General features: G+C 40.6%; 1 protein-coding gene across 1 annotated transcript in view; it reads left to right on the top strand.

The window, feature by feature from the left end:
* The window catches only part of KIAA0753 (KIAA0753 ortholog), a 50,648-nt gene extending 28,893 nt beyond the window's left edge, over nt 1-21,755 (top strand). Inside the window, exons 11-19 of the mRNA XM_058560015.1 lie at nt 134-223; nt 463-552; nt 4,067-4,145; nt 5,211-5,294; nt 7,939-8,124; nt 9,303-9,384; nt 13,485-13,605; nt 14,099-14,323; nt 21,259-21,755. Of these exons, the coding sequence (XP_058415998.1) occupies nt 134-223; nt 463-552; nt 4,067-4,145; nt 5,211-5,294; nt 7,939-8,124; nt 9,303-9,384; nt 13,485-13,605; nt 14,099-14,323; nt 21,259-21,376 (1,075 nt within the window). The 3' untranslated portion in view covers nt 21,377-21,755. The remainder of the gene's footprint in view (nt 1-133; nt 224-462; nt 553-4,066; nt 4,146-5,210; nt 5,295-7,938; nt 8,125-9,302; nt 9,385-13,484; nt 13,606-14,098; nt 14,324-21,258) is intronic.
* The last annotated feature ends 302 nt before the right edge of the window (nt 21,756-22,057 follow it).

Here is a 22,057-nt window from a genome sequence, read left to right as displayed (position 1 = left end):
TGTCTTACCTACTGAGTCTTTAATGGAGCCAGGATTGGGGTCTGGGGAATCCTGACTCCTGGTCTGTTTCTGTGGTAATGACACCCTGCAGGTTGAGGCACAATCGGTCTGACTCTTTTATACTCTCTGCTAGACTCGCTTGGCTTGATGCTGAAACTTCCAACAGATTGAAGGAACTAGAAGAATTAAAAGCCAAAGAAATGGACAAAATGCAAAAACAGAGGTAAATATCTGTTTCTGAGGTAGAGAAAGAGCAAGCCTATTCTACCTCATCTAGATGTTTGAAGAGCTAATTGAGATTGTTTAGAGGTATAGTCACACTACTTGTGTTTATTGCCTATCTGCCTACTTAGAAGACTTTGAGGTCACCTGAGAAGCCTACAGTGGAGCCAAGATTGGACCCCAAGGGAGTCCTGGCTGCTTTGAGGAGAGTTGGGGTGACAATTTTGTACTATCCTCTAGGCTCGATTGGCTTGATGCTGAAACTTCCAGAAGAACAAAGGAATTGAATGAACTCAAAACTGAAGAAATGGATAGACTTCAAAAATTGAGGTATGTGTTTGCTTCTGAGAAAGAATAGTGAATGCTTGCCTATTCTAATTGATCTAGATTGTTTTACCAACCTGGACCATTTAAGCCTAACCTCACTAAATGAATGAATGAGTGAATGAATGAATACCTGCACGCCTACATGTATTTTATATAGTACTTTTGCTAGCAAATATTTCTTTCATATGGGGTTTGATTGATAACTGAAAAAACATGTACAATTTGGGGGAAGTTCTGTCTTGAAAGATCAGAGTCTTACTTGTGTGTGTCTGTGCTGCCCTCCAGGGTGCTTTTCTCTTGGCCAGGTAGGAGGTTGATGTGCACGTTCTGCTCATGTGAGTGAGGGTATAGATACTTTGCTTCACACGTCAACTTGAATGCAGCCTAAGGTGTTCTAATGAGGTTGCCTTTTTCCATTTGTCGCTTAGGAGTGTTGTTGCCACTTAACTATAGGCATGAAGAAGTTTGTGAGAAGATTTAGTTGATGCTGCTATTGCTGCAGTTTGGCTCATTTTTCGAGCTCTGATGATAATTCACCCCGAAGTCAAATGAACAGAATTCTCATTGAAACAGCTGTGCGTTCTGTCACCAATCATGATAGAAAGTTCAGCCCTAGAGGGCTGAGATTTTTTTTGTCTATAATTAAGATTTCAAGTTATACAATCACAGAATCTTAGGATTGAAGGATCTTTTCCCCCGACTAATGCTTCCAGCCCCTCTGGACTATCTCCACGAATAACTGTCCAGCGTATTGGTACACAGCCTCTGGGATGGGACGGTCACCACCATCTGAGGTGGTCCATTCCTCGGTTATTTCTAGCTTTAGAAGCTGTGACCTTAGATTGTACTGGAAATGGATTCCATGTGACTCCTACCCACTTTGGGTCAAATAGCAAAAGCGTAATTCTCTGTACCCCATTTATCTGATTGTTTTTTTATTTTAAAAAAAATCATACACGTAGAAGAACATACTAAATGCATATGTACAGTCCAAAATATTACAAAACAAACACCCGTGCACCCCCCAAACCAAGGAATAGATCTCACCCCCACTCTGAGAACGCCCTGTGTGTCCCTCCTCAGTTGCGTCCCCTCCTTTCCCCCCAGAGCTAAGTAACCACTGTCCTGAGTCCTGTGTTAATCTTGTCATTACCTTTATTCATAAATCTGTCACCTATGTGTGTATCGCTAACAGTATATTGTTGAATTTTGAAAACTGGGAAGCAAGCACAAACCTAGCTCAACAAGGAAAGGGCAGCGCTGCTGGTATTAGATGAAGATTCCCAGGGGAAAGTAGGCTGAACAGAGTCTGGCTCATAATCTGACCTGCGCTTCCAGATAGTAGGCATCCGTCCCAGGAAGTCAGTGGGCAAGGTCGTGAGTCAGTCTTTGCAGATGTAAGGCTTAACCACATTTGGGGCACCTGGAAGTGAGCCAGGTACAGTAGACTTCTGGAAGAAACCTGGGCAGGGGGACAGTGGGCTGCCTATAAAGTACAGCGTGTTCCATTTTATTGCTGAGTAGTATCCATTCTGTGAATATCCCACAGTCTATTTATCCATTCTCCTATGGATTAACATTTGGTTTGTTCGCGTTTTTAGTTAGTATGGGAGTTCCTTTCTAGTGGTTCCACATCCTTGCTAACATTTGGTATTGTCTGTTTGTCTTTTAAATTTTAGCCATTCTGCTGAGAGTGGTGGTATCTCGTTGTGGTTTTAATTTGCATTTCCTTGAAATCTAGTTATGATGGGCACCTTTTCTAGTCTTATTGTGAAGTGTCTAAGTCTTTTGCCCACTTTTTATTCTTTTATTTTAAATTACTGATATTTAAGAGTTTTTTTATTTTTTCTGGATTTGAACCCTTGTCAGATATATGTGCAGCAAATATTTTCTCCCAATACTGTGGCTTTTCTGTATATCTTCTTAATAGTGTCTTTTTTGTGTGTGTGTGAGGAAGATCAGCCCTGAGCTAACATCCGTTGCCAATCGTCCTCTTTTTGCTGAGGAAGATTGGCCCTGGGCTAACATCCATGCCCATCCTCCTCTACTTTATATGGGACACCGCCACAGCATGGCCTGAGCAGCAGTGCATCAGTGCACGCCCGGGATCCGAACCTACGAACCCCTGGCTGCTGAAGCGGAGTGCGCGCACTTAACCGCTGCACCACTGGGCCGGCCCCTTAATAGTGTCTTATGATGACTGGAAGTTTTAAATTTTGATTAAGACCAGTTTATCAATTTTTTACTTTACAGTTAGTCTTTTTTTTGTGAACTGTCTTAGAAATCATTGCCAATGCTAAGGTCTAAAAGATATTCTTCTGTGTTTTCTTCTAAATGCTTTATGGTCTTAGCTTTTATTTTTATATCTGTGATCCATTTTGAATTAATTTCTATGTATAAGATGCGATACTGATCAAGGTTCATTGTTCATTGTTCATAGGATAGCCAGATATCCTAGCACCATCTGATGAAAGGATTATTGAACTTGAACTTTAGGGTCATCTGGGTAGACTGTTTGCTAAGGACCCTCAGAGTGGTCTTTAGGTCTTTCCTGTGGGGTGGTTCAGACCGTCCAGAGAAGAATCTTTTGATCTTCTGTGTGGAGGTTAAGCATCCGGATGCCAGTGTCCTAGGAGCTGGGTTGGGGAGGAGGGCTGTGAGTCTTAGCACTCGGCATTCTGCATGCATGCACAATCCCCTCTTTTCAGTAGGGTACCTACAGCTTACCTGTGATTGGCATCCCTTAGTCAAGAGACACCTCCAGGGAGTGAGCAACCAGACTTGTCTCAGAGTCGCAGAGAGGCAGTTGTCCAGTTGTGTGAAGTAGGGAAGGGACCCAGGGATCTAACTTCTCAAACATCATTTGACTCTTATCTTCTATACATAAGCCACCCCCTCCAGTTCACCCCCCGCAGGCCTAGATCTACGTAGTAGTACTGCCAGTGCTGTGCCTGTTTAAGTCAGCAGTGCAAATTGTGTGGGTTCTCAGTTCTTCCCGTTGCTAGCCTAGAATTCGGCTTTCTCAGGTCAGGTAAGTTAGTTATCACTTTTGTCCTTCTGTTTTCTAGCACCATTTTTTTCCCTTGTCTTTGTGAGTTTATGCCTAACTCTATTATTGTGGGGTTTGAGGAGGGAACAAAATGGGTTTCATTTGTTCAGTCTTCCATCCTCTTTAGTTGTTTAAAGGCAGCCATTATTCTTTTAAAATGTACTCAGAGCCTAACCTACTTCTTCAGATGTTGTCTAAACCCTTGTCCTCAAAGTGGGGTCCAGGACCAGCAGTGTTGCATCGCTTGGGAGCTTGTTGGAAAAACAGAATCTCAGGCCTCACTCAGACCAACTGAATCAGAGTCTGCATTTTAACAGATCCCCAGGGACTTGTATGGGCATTAAAATTAGAGAAGCACTGTGATTTTTATAATTGTTTGATTTCCCTTCACCTGGAGTGGTAAATAAATGTGCACAGTAGGATATTTTCTTGTTTTTGATTTTAATTTTCAGTTTTATTTCTGAATAGTGTTTCTGCCACCCAGTTAGCAGACAAGGTAGAGAAGGCAGTTCTGGAGCGTTTGAAGCCTCTCCTGGTCAAGGCCCAGGTAATCTAGTTCATCTCATTTGCTTGCCTTTTGGAAGTTCTAGAATAAAAAGAGTTGCTGCAGAGGTCACACTGACCCTTTGTAGGGCTGAGTGTCTGTGTGGCAGCTGGAGGCTGCAGTGCTGATCTGTGCTGCACAGTATGGGCGTGGTGTTGCTGGGGCCCCTTTTGTGCACCTGCAGACCACCACACACTGTTGCTCTGTCTTCCATTGTGGGTAAGGGATAAAGACAAGGGGAAGAGAGAGAAAGTCCTACTTTTGAGAAAGGTGAGATTTTAGTTTGGGGAATGAGTTCAGATTGCAATTTCCCTTCGTAATCAAATAGTTGTGTTGGTGATGTTAGTGTTCAATTAACTGCTTCCATTCTAATCCTGTGCTCTTTCACCTTAGTGGTTTTGGAATGATTGGCTCTATTTTTCCAAAGGAGAGTGATGTTAGAACAGCTTTTGTGTACAAACCCGTACTCTCTTGAAGGTGAAACAGCATACAGCATCACCAGCAGGTTGTGCCGTCCTCCCATAAGCAGTAAGATGAATGCTATGGTCAGACCCTGTAGATCCAACTTGTAAATGGAAATAATCTTGTTCATATAAACAGATAAGGCCACAGGAGAAAAATATAATCTTAAGTGGAACAAATGACGTTCTGGGTCCCTGGGTCCCACTGAATTTTTGTATCTTTAGTTTAAGAAATATTAAATTATTATTAGAGTCCACGGAAACCTCAGGAATGTAGAACTGATAGGGCTCTTAGAGACCGAGTTGTCCAACCTCCTCATTTTATCCATGAGGAAACTGTGGAACAGAGAAGTTGAGTAATTGCATAAAAACACACAGCTACTCTGACAAGGTTTACAAAGTTGAGGCAAGAAAAGGCAGAAAGCCAAGATCAACACATGGCATTTATTTTCATGAGGACAAAGTGCTTTGAATTGCTGCAAAAAGCCTGATGTAGCTGAAGCTGATGGCAGTTCTACGCAGAAGTTATTCTGGGAACAGAATTCATTTGTACTAATATGGGTTGTAAATTTTTATAATTCATGAATGTGCTTGTCTGTTTTAATAGAGAGTCAATTCTTCTCTGGAAGCAGATAGTCATTTGAAGGATCGGCCATCAGTAAACACAGCGATAGCCCAGCCTGCAGAGGAGGTGTGTATTGTGTGGTGTTGGTGTTCTGGGCGAATACTGGTATCATTATGTGATAATGTTGTAAGGAAAATGATACACAGATTACTTTGCAAACACTAGATTATCCTATTCAAAAAGGGTGAAAGTTATTTTTCATATTTGGCATGTTAATTCTTACAGTGTATATTTAGCATTATGACTTAGTCTTGCAAATAGCTCACAGAAATCTCTAGAGTCACAGGTTTTTGTCAGCGGCTCTTTTCCTCTCCTGGTGACAGAATGTGGGTGCACTGCGTGACCCTGAATGTTGATGGCCTGCAGCAGAAGAATGGTCGCCCTCATTTCCTTTCATTCAGCCTAGTTTTGCTCATTACTGGCCTAATTTCCTTTATACTTAGTGTCTAATATTTGTTGTTAGGTAAACATGTTTTGAAGGCCTAATAGTGATCAGTATCTGGCCCAGTAGAGAGAAAAGATGGCCCAGGAAAAAAAACAACATCTGAGAAAAATGAAAACATATTTTGTGGTTGTCACCGTTGTGCTCTTCCTCTGGAGGACTTGTGTTTAATATCTGTGGGAATGTTCCTACCCTGCCTAGGCTTACGGCTGTGGAGTGGAAGGTACATTATTGGATCAATATTTTGTGACAGAATCTAATGTGAGGTGAGGCTTCTAAGACCGGAAGCTGAAAGCCTACATTTAGCTCTTACAAACCAGGTGTGCTATGGCTTGGTGCTTTGTGCAGCATAGCCACCAAATGATGCTTTTTTTCCTGGCAAAATAATGAGACTAACATCTAATGCTAGGGAGGCAACTCCATATGGCATTTTAATATGAGAGAAAAATGAAGTGATTATAAATGCTGTTAGTAAAGAAGACATGTTTGAATATTACTGGGAATGATTAGCCAGCCTTGTATATATGAATTATTCTGTAGGCATTAAATGGTCTTTAATATAATTTAATGAAAAAGAAAAATAACTATGCAGTGTTTAGTATTCTGGTTATTAGTATTATGGTACTCTGGCTGCTGTTAAACATCAGCATCGTTGCAAAGAGTTTCCCAGGCAGCACCATCAAGAGTTAATGTTTATAAATAACTGAATAAAAACAAACAAACTCATTGAGATTGTCATAATGAAGTAAAGAATTATTTTCTATGTTAACTTATAGAGGAGCTATGGGACCTTGAACACAAATTCTCAAAATTCTCATCTCTAAAATGCAGAAGACACTTGTTACACTTTACAAGTAAAATACAACTCACAATAGATTTACTACAGACAAGATAATCTCTGATAGCAGGAAAAAGCTCTTGGAAGGGTAGTGTTACAACATATTTGTCTATTGCTGCTGCTGTTGTCAGTAACTGAACTTGCACATGAAATATATTTTTCCAAAATGTATCATTTTTAAGTTTAAAAGTTATATGCACATGGCTAAAAATTCAAACAATTTAGAACAAGTATAATATAAAAAGTTAAACTTCCCCACCAATGGATACCGTATCCTGTTCTGTGCCTAGCTTCTTTCTTTATATTTTAGTGATCTTTCCAGATCAGCACATTGAGACCTTCCTTATCTTTTTTAATGGCACATAATATTCTTGATATTCCATTCTTTATTGATGAAAAATATTACACATTCAGATACACACACATCTTAACTAAACTGGTATTATTGGTTTAGTTGTTGCTAGATTTTTTGTAATTCTGTTGTATTGATTATTCAACTGATTTTTATTTCTTTAACTTGAGGTTGAGCATTTCTTTATATCTTTATTGGCCATTAATATGTTTTCTTCTCTGAACTGTTACAAGGTTTTCAAAATTGCTGTGGCAGTAACTGTTCATTGAGTGTCTTATTTCATGCCAATGACTGTGCTAAGTCTCCCAACATGCAAGCACTCATGTAATCCTTATAACTCTGAAATAGAAGATTATCACTTCCTTATTACAGATGAGCGGATTGAGGCCCAGAGAGGTTAAGTGAACTTGCCCACAGTTGTAGGCATATCAGTGGGCAGAACCAGGATTCAGTCGCGGAAATGCCTCATTCCAAAGCCTGATGTGATCATTTCCCTAGCAGACATTTTTTGCAAAAACCTCTTTTAGAGCAGATTATAGACATATATTAGAGTCAAAAGAAGTACCATGCATGTAAAGATGATTTGCAAACTGTAAAGTGCTTTGTGAATGTAAAGAATACAAGGTCAAAAAGCCTGTAAGCTCTCCCGGGTTATAGATAGCAAGTCTCAAGCAAAGACAAAGACTCAGGAACTTTGTGATACCAGGAACAGATATTTTTACAGAAGCATTGAACCAAAAGAGAATACATACATCCTCTGGAGTAGGTGGCATGCAAAGTATTGGACATTCTTCTGAGTATAGCACAAAGAAGATATTTGCTTTACCAGCTGGCGGAACAGGTAATAATGATAATTTACATGGGCAATAAAGGTATTACTTGGTTAATGCTACCATTTAAACGACTGTGGTAGAAATTGTACTGATGTTACTGCTTTTGATATTTACAGACTTAGGAGAGATTTGATCTAGCATAGAAACTGCCAGTTGGATCTCTATGTGGCTGGTTTATTATGATCAGCATTAAATTCTTCTGTTTTCTTCGTGTTGCCTTTCCATCCCCCTCCCTTGTTTTGTAGGCTGCGGCTGTTGATTCTGAATCCAACAACATTCGTCAGCTGGATGATTGTTTGGAAGATACCGCTCATGAGCTCTGGACTATAACTCACTCTAAGATCTTGGAGTCTGAAGCCTTAGACACCTTGGGGGACAGCAAGGACAGCCCATATCTGGAGACCATGATGCTCCGAATGGAGGAAATGGAAGTGAGGTCTGGGGCTGTGGCTCTGTTTTGCCACTGGGGGCTGGCTTCTGCTGAGCACTGCTCCTCCTCATGCTTCCGTAGCCTAGTACTTCAGTCACACAATCCTGGTTTTAAATCCCAGCTTGACTGCCAACCAAGCATATGGCCTTGGTAAAGTCATTAACCCTCTCTAATAAGTAAGTGTTTTTAAGGGTAAAAGGTGTGAAGTATCATTACACTACGTGACACATAACTCAGGAAGTGTGAAGTATCATTACACTACCTGACACATAACCATCATTATTATCCCCCGATATCATTGATATGGGATTCGAAAAACCCTGGGACCAGAACCCAGGCCCACAAATAGGACTATTGGCTGCTTCATCTCTCAACTTGTACATGCTATTCAGTTACCTCTTCTACCCTGTATCGTGTGATCCTGACAAGTCACAGGTAATTTTACCCTCTTTAATTCCCATGATACTACTTTAGAATGCGTTTCTCATAGCATTTTAGACCTCCGACATTACCCAGCCCAAACCCTGGATTGTTTAGAACAGAAAATTGAGGCACAATAAGGGAGGAATCGATGTGGCCAAGGTCCCAAAAGAATTCCCACGAGAGCTAGGATGAGAATCTGGGTCTCCCGACTCCCGATTCAACATTTTCTTTTTAACTGCACCATGACTGAATCTCATTTTGGTTTTACTGCTAAGTATAAACACTAGAGGGAAGACAATTTTTTTTTGGTTTTTGAAGATTTAAAGATACACAGTTTATCCTAGTCTCGTAACTGTTTTCTCCTTCTTGGGGGTAACTGTCTAGACCTGAAGTGTCCAGAATGGAAGCCTCTAGCCACATGTGGGTATTTAAATGTAAATTAATTAAGGTTAAACACACTATTCATAATTCAAGTTGTCAATAGTTAGTGGCTACTATACTGGACATGGCAAATATAGAGCATTTCCATCATCACAGCAAGTTCTAGTGGGCACTGCTGGTCTAGATTAGATTGATTAGATTGCTTCATTTTATTTCAGACCTCACTTCATGAACTAATCACTTCCTGGCCTGGCGGATGCCCGTTTCTGGCAGTGTGTCTGTATCAAATGTGTCTGCTGAACTATTACATCCTGACTAGTTCTGGTTTGTGACGAAACTAATTTTCTGCTAAATTAAACTTTTTTTTTTTTAAAGAAATACCAGGAGACAGTTCGCCAAAGATATAATAAAATTGTATATACTGATCCTCATCTTTGGCTGCAGGAAGAAAAAAATGGTGAGTGTTCCCACACTTTCTTCCCCAACGTTATATTCTGAAAATTTTCAGACATACAGAAATGTTGAAAAAAATTATACAGTGGACATCCACAGTACCCACCTTCTAGATTCTACAGTTAACATGTTGCTGTATTTGGTTTATCATATATCTGTTTATCCTGTATTCATCCATCAATTCTTCTTACTTTTGGATGCATTTCAGAGTAACTTGCAAACATCAGTACACGTCATCCTAAACATTGTAACATGTGTATCAGCACCTAGAGTTTAATATTTATTTATGCTTCTTTTTCATTTTGAGATAAAATTTATATATAATAAAATGCACAAATCTTAACTGTGTCATTTGATGGGTTTTGACAAATGGATAGCTTTGTTATCCAAACCCCTAGCAAGATAGAGACTGTATCACCGCCTCAGAAAGTTCCCTCATGCTCCTTCCCAGTCAGTCCCCATGCCCAGGCCACCACTGTGCCTTGTTTCGCTATAGATTATTTTTGCCTGTTCTAGAATTTCATATAAATGCAATCGTACATGCGTGTACTTTTTTGTCTAAGACTTCTTTCATTCAGCATGGTGTTTTATAGATTTATCTATGTTGTTTCCTGTTGCCACTGTAACAAATTGAAGTTTGTAACAAGTTAAAGCACAAATTAAGTGGTTTAAAACACAAATTTATTCTCTTACAGTTCTGGAGGTCAGAAATCTGAAGTGAGTCTAAAAGGGCTAAAATCAAGGTGTTGGCAGGGCTGGTTCCTTCTGGAGAGTCCAGGGGAGAATTGGTTCCCTGTCCCTTCCAGCATCTAAGGCTGCCTGCCTTCCTTGGCTCATGGCCATATTACTCCAGACTCGGCTTTCGTTATCACATTGCCTTCTCTTCTGTAGGCAAATCTTCCTCTGCCTGCCTACTGTAAGGACACTTTGATTATTTAGGATTTACTCTGATAATCCAGTTTATTCTCCCATCTCAAGATCCTTAACTTGGCAAGTCCCTCTTGCCAAAGATGGGAACATTCACAGGTTCAGGGATTAGAATGTGGACATCTTGGGGAGTCATGATTCAGCCTACAACACTTGTATCAGTACTTCATTCCTTTTTATTGCTGAGTAGTATTCCAGTGTATGCATGTACCACATCTAGTTTGTCCATTTGCCTGTGGATCTACATTTGGTTGTTTCTAGTTTTGGGCTATTAGAATAAATCTGCTATAATATATTTCTGTATAGTCTTTGTGTGTACATAAGTTTTATTTCTCTTGGATAAACACCTAAGAGTAGACTTGCCAAGTCATGGGATAGGTGTATGTTTAACTTTATAAAAAACTACCAAACCTTTCCCCAAAGTGGCTGTACTACTTTACATTCCCATCTACATTGAGTTCCTGTTGCTTGATATCCTTGCCAGCATTTGATGTTGTCAGTCTTTTTAATTGTAACCATTCTGGTGGGCATGTAGTGATATGTCATTGTGGTTTTAATTGCATTTCTTTGATAAATAATGTCATTTAGAACATTTTCAAGTGATTACTGGCCATTCGTATGTCTTCTTTTGTGAAGTGTCCAAATGTTTTATACATGTTTTTTTAAGTGGGTTGTGTTTTTATTTTTGAGTTGTAGGAATTCTTTGTGCGTTCTGGCTACAAGTTCTTTGTCAAATATATATATATTGGGTTTTTTTGAAATAACAGCTTTATTGAGATATAATTCACATACCATAAAATTCACCCTTTTAAAGTGTACAGTTCAGTAGGTTTTAGTATATTGACAGAGTCGTGCAAACGTCACGGCTGTCTAATTCCAGTGCATTTTCATCACCCTAAAAAGAAGCCCTGCATCCATTAGCAGTCACTCGCCATCCTCCTTCCTCTCACCCCTAGCAGCCACTAAGCTGCTCAGATAAATGTTGGCAAATGTTTTTTCCCCATCTGTGGCTCACCTGTTTATTTTCTCAAATGTGTTTTATTATGAGCAGATATTTTTAATTTTGATAAAGTCTAACATCAATTTTTTCTTACATAGTTTTTGCTTTCTTTGATCTAAGAAACCTTTGCCTACTCCCAAGTTGAGAAGAGAGTCTCTTGTTTTCTTCTAGAAGCTTTACGGTTTTTGCTTTTATATGTAGGTCTGTGATCCATCTTGAATAAAAATTTGCCTATGGTTTGAGGTAGAGGTTGAGGTTTGTTTTTTTCCCCCTAATGGTTATCCATTTGTTCTCACACCCTTTGTTGAAAAGACTTTCAACTTTTCTCCTCCACTCTTAAAATTCATACATACTCCTTTTGGCCGCAGTTGCTAGGCTACTATCGCAGTTTTGGCTGGGAAGTGTTACTCAAATTCTCTTTGGTTCACACTTATCAGTTACTACCTTACTCAGTGAAAGGAGAGAGTAAAATGTGGTTAAACATTACCTCCGAAGGAATTTGAGTACCACGAGTATTAAGGGATATAAAGGAAATTGTGGGTATAGAAGGTTTACAACAGCAGCCTATGTCACATATAATTTTTTAAAGATGTGAGTTGGGGGTTTCGTCTTACAAACTGCATGTCAGACTTTGACAGAAAGATGAACCATCTAAACACAATACTGATTTGTTCCTTCTATGTTTTATGTGATTTTCAAGCACGCTATTCTTTGCTCGTGTTGTTCTCTCTTCCCTCCAGCCCCGCTCCAGCTTCCATTTCCATCCTCACATAACTGTCAAAGCATTCTTCCCGGCCTGCTCACGTGATCCTACTTGCGCTTTTCCTGGTATTCCTATCCTGGAATTTTGCTCCCTTCCTGCCCATGAACTCTCGTAGACTTCTGGCACGTCCCCCCATGTGGCAGAGCTGTTCGTGGAGGGGTCTTATGTCTCCCAGCTAAGCCACAGAGTCTTTGAGGCCAGAGAGTTTGTCGCGGTCAGTTGTGTCCCCCACTGCTCCTTGTACAAGCCTGGCACAGGGTTGCTTCTCACCGTTGCTTAGTGAACCGTGGGCGTTTCAGCATCTTTTTATATGGAAGCAGAGGAAAGGGAAAGTTGAAGGGCAGCTCGTTTCGTTGATGGTTTGGCCATTGGTCACAAAGTTAGGTGGCATCATGCAGAAGACAGCCTTACCGAGGACTCAGTGTTCTCATTTTTCAAGGGCAATTTAAATTATTAGTCACTATCTATGACTCTGCATAGAGTCTAGGTGTACATTGAAATGGAGCTCTTTAGAATATGGAGAACTGAAATGAATTTTTGGACATTTTAATTCCAGAATAATGAAATTATAGTAGGAACCCTATGTTTCCATTTGTTCTGATTGTATGTTCAATTGCATCAGAAAACCAAATTTAAAGTGATTTTTGAATTGTGCATTGTCTGATCTGTATCTCTATATCCTCTCTCTGTGAACGATTGAAAACTGATTGTACTCTTAGTAATATTTTTACAAAGACTGACTTACACAGTATTTCTCTTTGACAGTATGAAATCGTAAGCATATAAACATGAGTCAGAGAAAGTTGTTTGACTTATAGATGCTCCTTACCTAAGAGAAGGACAGATTTTCTTCCTACCCTTGAAATACATTTAAAATTATAAATAATCCAAAATTCAAAGGAGCTGTCAAGCCTGCGAGGTATAGTTGATAAGTTAATGTTTTGACTATCATCCTGCAGATTTTTTCCAGCAATGCCCAGAGACAAATTAAGTCAGCTAATTATGTGTTCAGGTTTGTGTGGTTTTTTCCTTCTTCAGTAATCAAGCCGTTGAAAGGTTAAAAAACAAACTCAACTGCTTAAGACTCCTTGAATGGGTGGCTGGGTCCTAATGGAACCTCTGTAGCCTGGTGCTTTGCACAGACCTCTTCAAGGAGTCTTCCTCAGAGCCAGCAGAGGCTTCAAAAGGAGTTTGTTATTTCTTAAAACTGATTCCTCTGGGTTGTTTCTTTGTAATTTTTAAATTCCCGTTTTCATTTAAAACGCGCGTTTTTTTTCCCTTGCACGGCAGCTAAGCCTGTTATGGTTGTGAGACGTGTGTGTGACTTCCTCTCAGGTTATTGGCCATGGGACAGCTCTGATATATACATGGACTTTTCTTTAAATGCAATCATTTTATGTCTCTCCTTTTCTAGATCAAAAAATCCCAGCAGTAAGTGAAAGGCCTCTTTCTCCTCATCCAATCAGGATCACAAAGACAGCGGCTCACAAAGCCCCAGACGTGAACATCGTGTTGGAAAGGCCCTGGAATGCCAAGTAAGTCAGAACGAGACTGTCTGCTTTCATTGTCGTTGGTTGCTTTTGATGTTGGTAAATTTTGAATTCCTTCAGTTCCCACAAAACAAAGAGAAATTCTTCTTTTGAGCAAGATCTTGCCAAACTCCAAGATGGCTCAGTAAAATAACATGCTTATAAGATGGGCGTGGAATATGTTGCATCTTAAGGAGGCTTCCATAACATTTACCTGGTTTTTACTGTTGAAAGCCTCACACTGGCACATGTGGTTGTGCTGATAATTACTGCAATATTTGCTTTAAGAGTTCTTTTGTCTATGGGACAGGAATTCCTGCCATGTGGAGGCTTAGTCCACTGAAAGGGGGAAACAGTGAGTGATGATAGATGTTGGTTCTGTTTAGTGTGAGAAAAAGAAATGAAGATAAGCCTTTGCTTGTCACACCATCAGGGTGAGTGAACACTTTACCCTTGCTCACAGATGATTTTGAATGCTTTCATTTTTATTTGCTCTCAGCTCCCTGGATGAAAGTGTGGGATCAGAGGAGAAATCGGAGAAAAAAGAGGCTCCCCTTCTCTCCCTTTCAGAAGATTCTCAACAGAAAGAGGGTCGAGCTGCCCTCTTTGTCCCCACCAGGATGCGGCACAGTATTGGGGACTACTGCAGCCGCTTTGAGCAGTACCTCCGGATGATATCTCATGAGGCCGTGGGCTCCTTCAACCCATGGCTGCTTGCTGAAAGGTCAGTAAAATGCTGTGTGGCTCTGTTTAGGAACCAAGAACCAGACGGTACCTGACAGAAGGGCTGGAGGAAGTACTAGCCAAGGTCTCATGCTCTGCCTTCGGGCCCTGGAGTGCCAGTGGTTGCTTGGGCTGTTGGCCAGGCTTTCTCTGCTAACTGCCTTTTTTCAGATAGAGCAGACCATACAACAACACGGGTGATGCCACCCGAAGGAGCGTTCTGCAGCTCCGTCTTCTTAGGCAGAGGCATGGTATTCAAGGGAGGATTTCCTGTTGCGGTTAATGTTAATGTCCATCAGAGAACAGAAAATACTACTGGGCAGCACACAGTTGTGATGGTGAAGTCTTCATGGCTGAGACGGACTTGCACTTAGGAGCAGCAGACTTTCAGACTTTGCCACGTTTTCTTTAACCCTTCTCCTGAGAGTCACCTCCCCTGAGAAAGGTAGTTGTATGGAATTATAAAACAGAGTCCTACTACTACTAAATATTTGAAGAATGGATAGCCTTCTTTTATGTAAATAGTTAATTGAAAGACATGTCTAAATCCATTCTTTTCAAATAGGGCCTAAATGTAAATTCTTCATGGGTATCACTTTATTACATGTTTGCAGATAGTTTTCTTTCATCATTGAATCAAGCAGGATACTATTACAGATCATTTTTTGAACAAGTCTCAAACATATTCCAGGAGTTAATAATTGCCTCTTTTTAATTTGCTTATTCTTTTATATATGTATTCATTTTCTCCACACTCCAGTCAACACCTCTCAACGTCATTTTCCTCCTGATCAGGTGTATCACTTAGTCTCTGTTTCTCGCCTCCACCCCCACCCTTCCTCCTACCCCAGTCCGCACGCTGCTCTCTGGATCTGCTGCGTGGCTGCTGTCCTGGGACTTGCCTTCCTCAGCGCCCGAGTGTCAGGTTGCCTCCCTCCCAGCGGAGAGTCTTTATGTTCTGGTGGCCTTGTCTTCCTCTTCCTTGGTTTACTCTCTTATTTTGTTGGAGCATATCTTCCATTGCATATTGGAGGAAATTTCTTGAGACTTACATGTTTGAAAGTGTCTTTATTCTGTCTTTATACTTGACTGATGATTTGGCTGGGTTTAAAATTACTGGTTTATTTTTTGCAAAGAGTATACCTTCCTTCTTTTGTCGGGGTGAAGGAGGGATTGTCACCTTGCTGCCAGGAGCAGGGGCGGAGACCTATCAATCTCACTGTTCTTTCTGCAGATTTTCAACCAGTGTCCTCATTTTCTGCCCCACCCCTCACTCCACCCTCGTGATTCTCAGTGCTCTTACTTCCTGAGTCTTTCTAATGTTTCATGAGACAAATCAGCTTGCTTTTCCTGGGCATCGCCCTCTGCATACCCTTAGATTTCAGCCTCCTCTATCCTGCTGAATCAGTTATGATTCTTACACATGCTTTTTATCTTCTTAAAATTTTGGACATTTCTCGTCTACTTTGTCTTTCTTTTTCTCCTTATAGATTTATGTATTCCTTTCTTTTCTTTTATTTTAGTGGAGTTTTGGGTGGGATCAGAGATAATCACATATGTTCAATCTCTCAGGTTTAACTTGAAGTCCTGAGACTTCTCTTTAAAGTATAGCGCCTTCCAAAGCATGAGACCCTTTGTTCTGGTTGAGATGCACATTTATTTTCTGGGGGAAGAGAAAAACTCGACTTGCTTCCATGTGTTAACACAGTCCTGTAACGTGCTCACTGGTTTCCCATAACCTTTCTGGATTGGTTAGGCTGACTGGCCTATTGGGAAATCCCACAACAAGCCAAGGAAGATAGACTGTTCCTTATATATTCTTACCACTTGATAAAATGATATATGTTTTTCATAGTTGTTTTGTAGACGTAAGGAAAAGCTCTCTCAGCTGATAAGAAATATTAGGTTAAAATATAGAGGACAGGGCTATTAAAATATGCCTAGATTTTTACAGATGTTCTCCTCGTCTGCTATCCTTTGACCCTGAAGATGCTAGCTCTGTTTGTGTTTCTTATTTGAGTGTTCCAAAGATGAGAATTGTATTGATAAGATCTTGAAGAAGGATCCAGAGACAGTTGACTTCATCTCATAGCCTCTTGGATGAGGGAGAAGTTAGCTGAGTTTTTCTTTTTCTTTGACTTTCTCCATTCCTCCTTACACCTGAAGAAAAGCACTGTTCCAGTGATCAGAGGGAGCAGTTGATATTAACTGGATATAAATATGAGAGTGATTGTGAAAAGAAAGGCTTAAGGTGATAATGCTTTTGATGAAAGCAAACTCTTAAGGATTCCTGGTTTGAAAAACGAATCAGGAGACTTCGGGTTGAAAAGGACAGATTGAACATATGTATGTATCTTTACTCCCTATATTCCTGTCGCGCTATATGTCCCTAAATGAATACGTAAGAAACCATCAATGATGGCTAACAAGAAATAGCAATAAAATTTTAGAGCCATAAAGCAGTTAGACAAATGGCAAATGACTTAGCAGACCAGAGAGAGCCAAGTGCCTGATGAGGGTGAAGCCAAGACCCTTATTGATTTGTTCAGGAATGAGAAGCACCAGCTGCTTGTGAAGTGTGGGTGCAGGTGAGTCCAAAAAAGATGGCTTATTTGAAATTCTCATTCTTGAATATAGCAGATCGCTTAGATGACCAGCGTGATGAAAACCATGAAAGATACATAGCCTCTTACAGCAGATAAAAAGAACCGTGAGGAAGCAGAGATGATGCAGGAAGCAGAATAAAACATGAAAAACAAACTAGAATTAATATTCTCAGGGAAATAAGTGAAGCTATTACACCATGAAACAAGAACAGGGTACTATAAAAAAGAAACTTTCAAAGAGTGAAACAAAAGTTCTTAGAAATTAAAAATATGATGGTCAAAATAAATTCACTAGAGAGAGTCAAAGCAAAAAGTCAAATCTCTCAGGAAGTAGAATAAAAAAAAGATAAGGAGATAGATAATAGAGAAGAAAAGATTTTAAAAATTGGAGGATTTTTCTAGGAGATCCAATGTCTTACTCAGCTCAGGCTGCCATAATAAATACCATAGGCTGAGCGGCTTAAACAACAGAAATTTACTTCTCATGGTTCTGGAACCTGGCAAGTCCACGATCAAGGCTCTGGCATATCAGCATTTGGTGAGGGCACGCTTCCTGGTTTGCAGACAGCTGTCTTCTTGTTGTGTCCTCATGTGGCTGAGAGAGATTGTCTCTCTTGTGTCTCTTTTATAAGGGGACTAATCCCATTCATGAGGGCACCATCCTCATGATGTAATTACCTCCCTAGAGCCCCACCTCTAAATATCATCACATTGGGGATTAGACTTCAACAGATGAATTTGGGTGGAAGGGGACACAGATTTTCAGTCCATAGCATCCAACATCTGAATAATAGGAGTTCTAGAATGTGAGAACAGGGAAAAAAGGAGGAATGGGAGATTATCAAGGAAATATTGTAAGGAAATTGCCCAGAAAGCTGTTAGTCTGTAGATTGAAAAAGTGTTCATCAGTTGTCCACTGCGAGTGAGTGAGTGAATAAATAAATGAATAAATAAATAGAATAGGGCGCACCGTGACACATCATTATGAAAAGGAAATTTGAGCATACCAGTGTAAGGAGAAGATGACAAAAGGTTCCAGAGAGTTAAAACTGGATACATTCAAATAATCGGAAATGAGTATTGGGTATTGTTTTCAATAGCAACACTGCTAGAAGATATTAGGGCATACTTCCAAAATTTAACCTAGAATTCTGCACTCACTTAAGTTATTGATTAAAGGTAGAATAAAGACATTTTTAGGTATGCAAAGTGTCCAAAAATTTAGTTCCCATGTACTTTTTCTCAGGAGGCTACTGGAGGGATATGTGTGCCATCAGGACAAGGTGCTCATTGAGAAGGAGGAAGACAGGAGTTAGGAAACCTGGACTCCAACATGGAACGTCCAGAAAAATGGCAAAAGCTATTTCCACAAGAGGACTTGCTCAGTGAGCATGGGAAGCAGCCAGTCCAGATTGGAGTAGGAGGACAGAGGACTCCAGGAGGAGTGTTCCCAGAGGGGGAAGGGGGGGGGGAGGTTAAAAAGAAGAAGAAGAAAACAGATGCATTACCTAATATTGTTTGAATGTATTGGGAGCACCTTTGTGATCTCTCATAGTTCAGGGGTGAATTCGTGGTAGGAATATAGAAAGCAAAGCAAATATAAAACAAGGTAATCACTTTTGCTTCTGGTAGTGATGCACTTGGTAATTGGGACCACCTCTCCCACTGAGGATAACTGTTAATAGAAAACCTAGATTAAAAATAAAACACATATGCTTGAAGGCATCGGGAAGTTAACTAGGTAATGAAGAATAACTAGGCCAGGATCCTGGAGAAGACAGAGACCAGGTGAGGTTAGCCCATTGTTTGGCACTGGATTGTCAGTTTTGGAGGGAGATGAGTGGCACTTTTGACAGTCTTTTCAGATCAGAGGACAGAGGTGGGAATCCAGGGCTTGCACGGTGGGGAAGTTGTCCTGGTGAACTTCCCTCTCTTTTAATTGGGACCCTGAAGGGTGGCACTCTGGAAGGAGCGGTGACCTGGCTGCCAGGGGGTCCTCTCAGGGACTCCACTCAGCTCCACATTAGCTCAGTTCTTGAGACTGGATTGAGGTGATTCTAGATTATTGGCCCCCAGGGCACCAGGCACAAGCAAACATAAATTTTCTCTGGAGGAGTATAACATCATCTTAGGACTTAAATTATTTCTACAATTTTCAAATACAGTGTCTAATATGTGGTGAAAAGTAACCAGGCAACAGAGAGACGTGACCATAACAAGAACAGACCCACAGCAGCTCCAAATATTAGAGCTCTCAGACACAGACATTAAAATAACCATGCCTGCTGTGTTCATAGAGATGAAAGACACAATTTAAAATGTTGGCAGGGAAGTAGGAACTAAACTAAATCCAAGTGCACATTCTAGCACTGAAAAATACAATTTCTGAGATGAGGGATTCATTGGATGGGCTTAACAGCCAGTTAGATACATCAAAAGAAAAAATTAGAGACTTGGGATATAGGACAGAAGAAAATACCCAGAGTAATGCATGAAGACACAAAAAAGATGAAAATGAAGAAGAGAGGATAAGGAACATTGGGATAAAGTGACAAGGTCTATTATATATGTGGCTCTAGTCTCAGAAAGAGAGGAGAGAGAGAGGATGGGTCAGACATGACATCCGAAGAGAGAATGGCTGATAACTTCCCCAAAGTAACAAAAGGCATCAAGCCATAGATTCAAGAAGCTCTAAAAGCCCCAAGCAGGGTCGGCCCCCTGGCTTAGCGGTTAAGTGCTCGTGCTCCGCTACTGGCAGCCTGGGTTTGGATCCCGGGCGCGCACCGACGCACCGCTTCTCCAGCCATGCTCAGGCCGCGTTCCACATACAGCAACTAGAAGGATGTGCAACTATGACATACAACTATCTACTGGGGCTTTGGGGTGGAGGGGAAGGAGGAGGAGTGGCAATAGATGTTAGCTCAGAGCCAGTCTTCCTCAGCAAAAAAAAAAAAAGAGGAGGATTAGCATGGATGTTAGCTCAGGGCTGATCTTCCTCACAAAAATAATTAAAAATAAAAAAATAAAAGCCCCAAGCAAGAAAAATAGAAAGAATATGCGTAGGCATATCACAGTGTTTTTGAAAAATCAAGGACAAAGAGAAAAATCTTAAAATCAGCTGGAGAAAGGAAAAAAGAGAAACAGAAACAATGGAAGCTGGAAGACTTTGCACATCTTTTAAAGTCCTGAAAGAAAAGAACTGCCAATCGGGAATTCTAAGCACAGGGAAATATATTTCAAGAAGGAAGGTAAAAGGTTCCAAACAAACAAAGCTGAGCAAATTTCTTCCCAGTAGACCTTCCCTATAGGAGATATTGAAGGGGTATTTTTCAGGCAGGTGAAAGGTTGAAAATATAGGAGGGCATGAATTTTAAAAAAGGTCAGTATGTAGGTAAATGAATATTGACTATATAAAACAATAAACTGATGTCTTATGGGGTGTGTACATTTAAAACACATGATAACAATAGCACATAAGTCAGGAAGAGGGTAAATGGAGTTGGTGTTCTAAGATTCTTGAATTATCTAGGAAAATGGTAAGAATATCAATTAATGTAAGTCAAGGGTGCTTATTGTAATCTAGGGTGGTCACTACAAGAATAGTAAAAGAGTATATTACATCCAAGTTAATAGAGAGGAAAGAAGGTAATAAAAACAAAAATCTAAAGGAAAGTAAGAAAGAAGAAATAGACAAATAGAAAATACTTGGTATTTTAGTAGTAGAAACTCAATTATATCAGAATTACATTAAATGAAAAAGGACTATACATGCCAATTAAAAGCAAAAGATTGTCAGATTAGCAAAAACAAAACAAGACCAGCTGGGATGGGAATGGAGTAGAAGGGGTAGGAGAGGGAGAATGAACTGTATTTCCAGTAATAGCACAATCATACTAAAGGGAGCAGGGACAGGTAGGAACTAGCCTAAGTGACTTTTGAATGTATCCTGCTCCCTGTCCCATAGAGAAGACACACAGCCTCTCCTCTGTCGGGCAGTTAGGCAGCTGTCAAAGGTGGATCTGGATTGGGGCTGGGTGGCAGCTACGTAGTTTCCACTGACCTCTGGTTTCAGCCATCTCAGGGGTGAGGTCCACCCTGTGTATGTTACAGGCCCCTCCCTCTAGCAGGAGTTTGGGATCTAATCATCACCATCTTAACTTCTTGGAGAGCCAGGCTTCTCACCTTGTTTTTCTTCTTCAGGCTATTGGCTATTCTTGGCCTTGTGAGTTTCCGTTTAAATCTTAGAATTGACTTAAGTGCCCCAGCTGAGTAAAAGAATGGCTCCCCTGATTGGCTGTGCGTGCCTTTAGCTGTGCTGTTTGTCTTCCAGCTTTTCAGAAGAGCTGGTAGATGAAGCTCTGGGGGCCGTGGCTGCTGAACTTCAGGATGTGTGTGAAGATTGTGCAGAAGCCGTGTTCACCTCAGAATTCTTAGAGGCTGCTGCATAAAGGCTCTCCACAGCGAGGGCCCTCCTGCCACACTGGAGAAGGCGCGGCACCACCTTTGTTTCAGCCCGCAGGGCGTCTTGATCCTCTGCTGTCCATCCAGGCCCAGAAGCTGCTGCTTCTTCCTTTCTTCACTGCAGGGAAGGAAATGCAGTAACGTCATCCTCACTTTGCATTTTCTCATTGTCATAGCAGTGGTTCTGGTAGTTTATGATGGAATGTGTTATATTTATCAGTGCCCAGGAATCGTGAATTGATGATGGATAATATAATATTTTCTGAATGTATAATTTTCCTATTGAAATATTATGTTCATTCCACTGGCTCTGTTTGGTGATGAGAATGTTGTAAAAGGTAATAAATACGTATGTTTCACACAGGACTTCAAGTTGCTGTTGAACCCACAGGCGGCATCGGTTACTCTGGTCCCATCAGCTGGCTCATGTTTCCACCTTTGGCGGTTTCCTGTCAGGACGCCTGTCCCTACTGGGTTGCAGATTCATGTGAGCACAGAGGTTGGTTATGCTGCCAAACCTCTGCTCTGTTGCGGCTTATTAAAAAGAGGAACCCACCCATTATCAGTGCAGACAATAAACACTTGTTTCTCTCATGCTCAATTCCTGGGTGGTTTTCACATTTTTATTTCCTCAAAGTCTTTTAGCTGTGGGTTGACATGTTCTGATG

This window comes from Diceros bicornis, chromosome 18 (genome assembly GCF_020826845.1).
Source record: "Diceros bicornis minor isolate mBicDic1 chromosome 18, mDicBic1.mat.cur, whole genome shotgun sequence".
NCBI classification, from domain to species: domain Eukaryota; kingdom Metazoa; phylum Chordata; class Mammalia; order Perissodactyla; family Rhinocerotidae; genus Diceros; species Diceros bicornis.
Note: the sequence above shows the minus strand (reverse complement) of the source record. Positions and strands in the feature narration are given on the sequence as shown.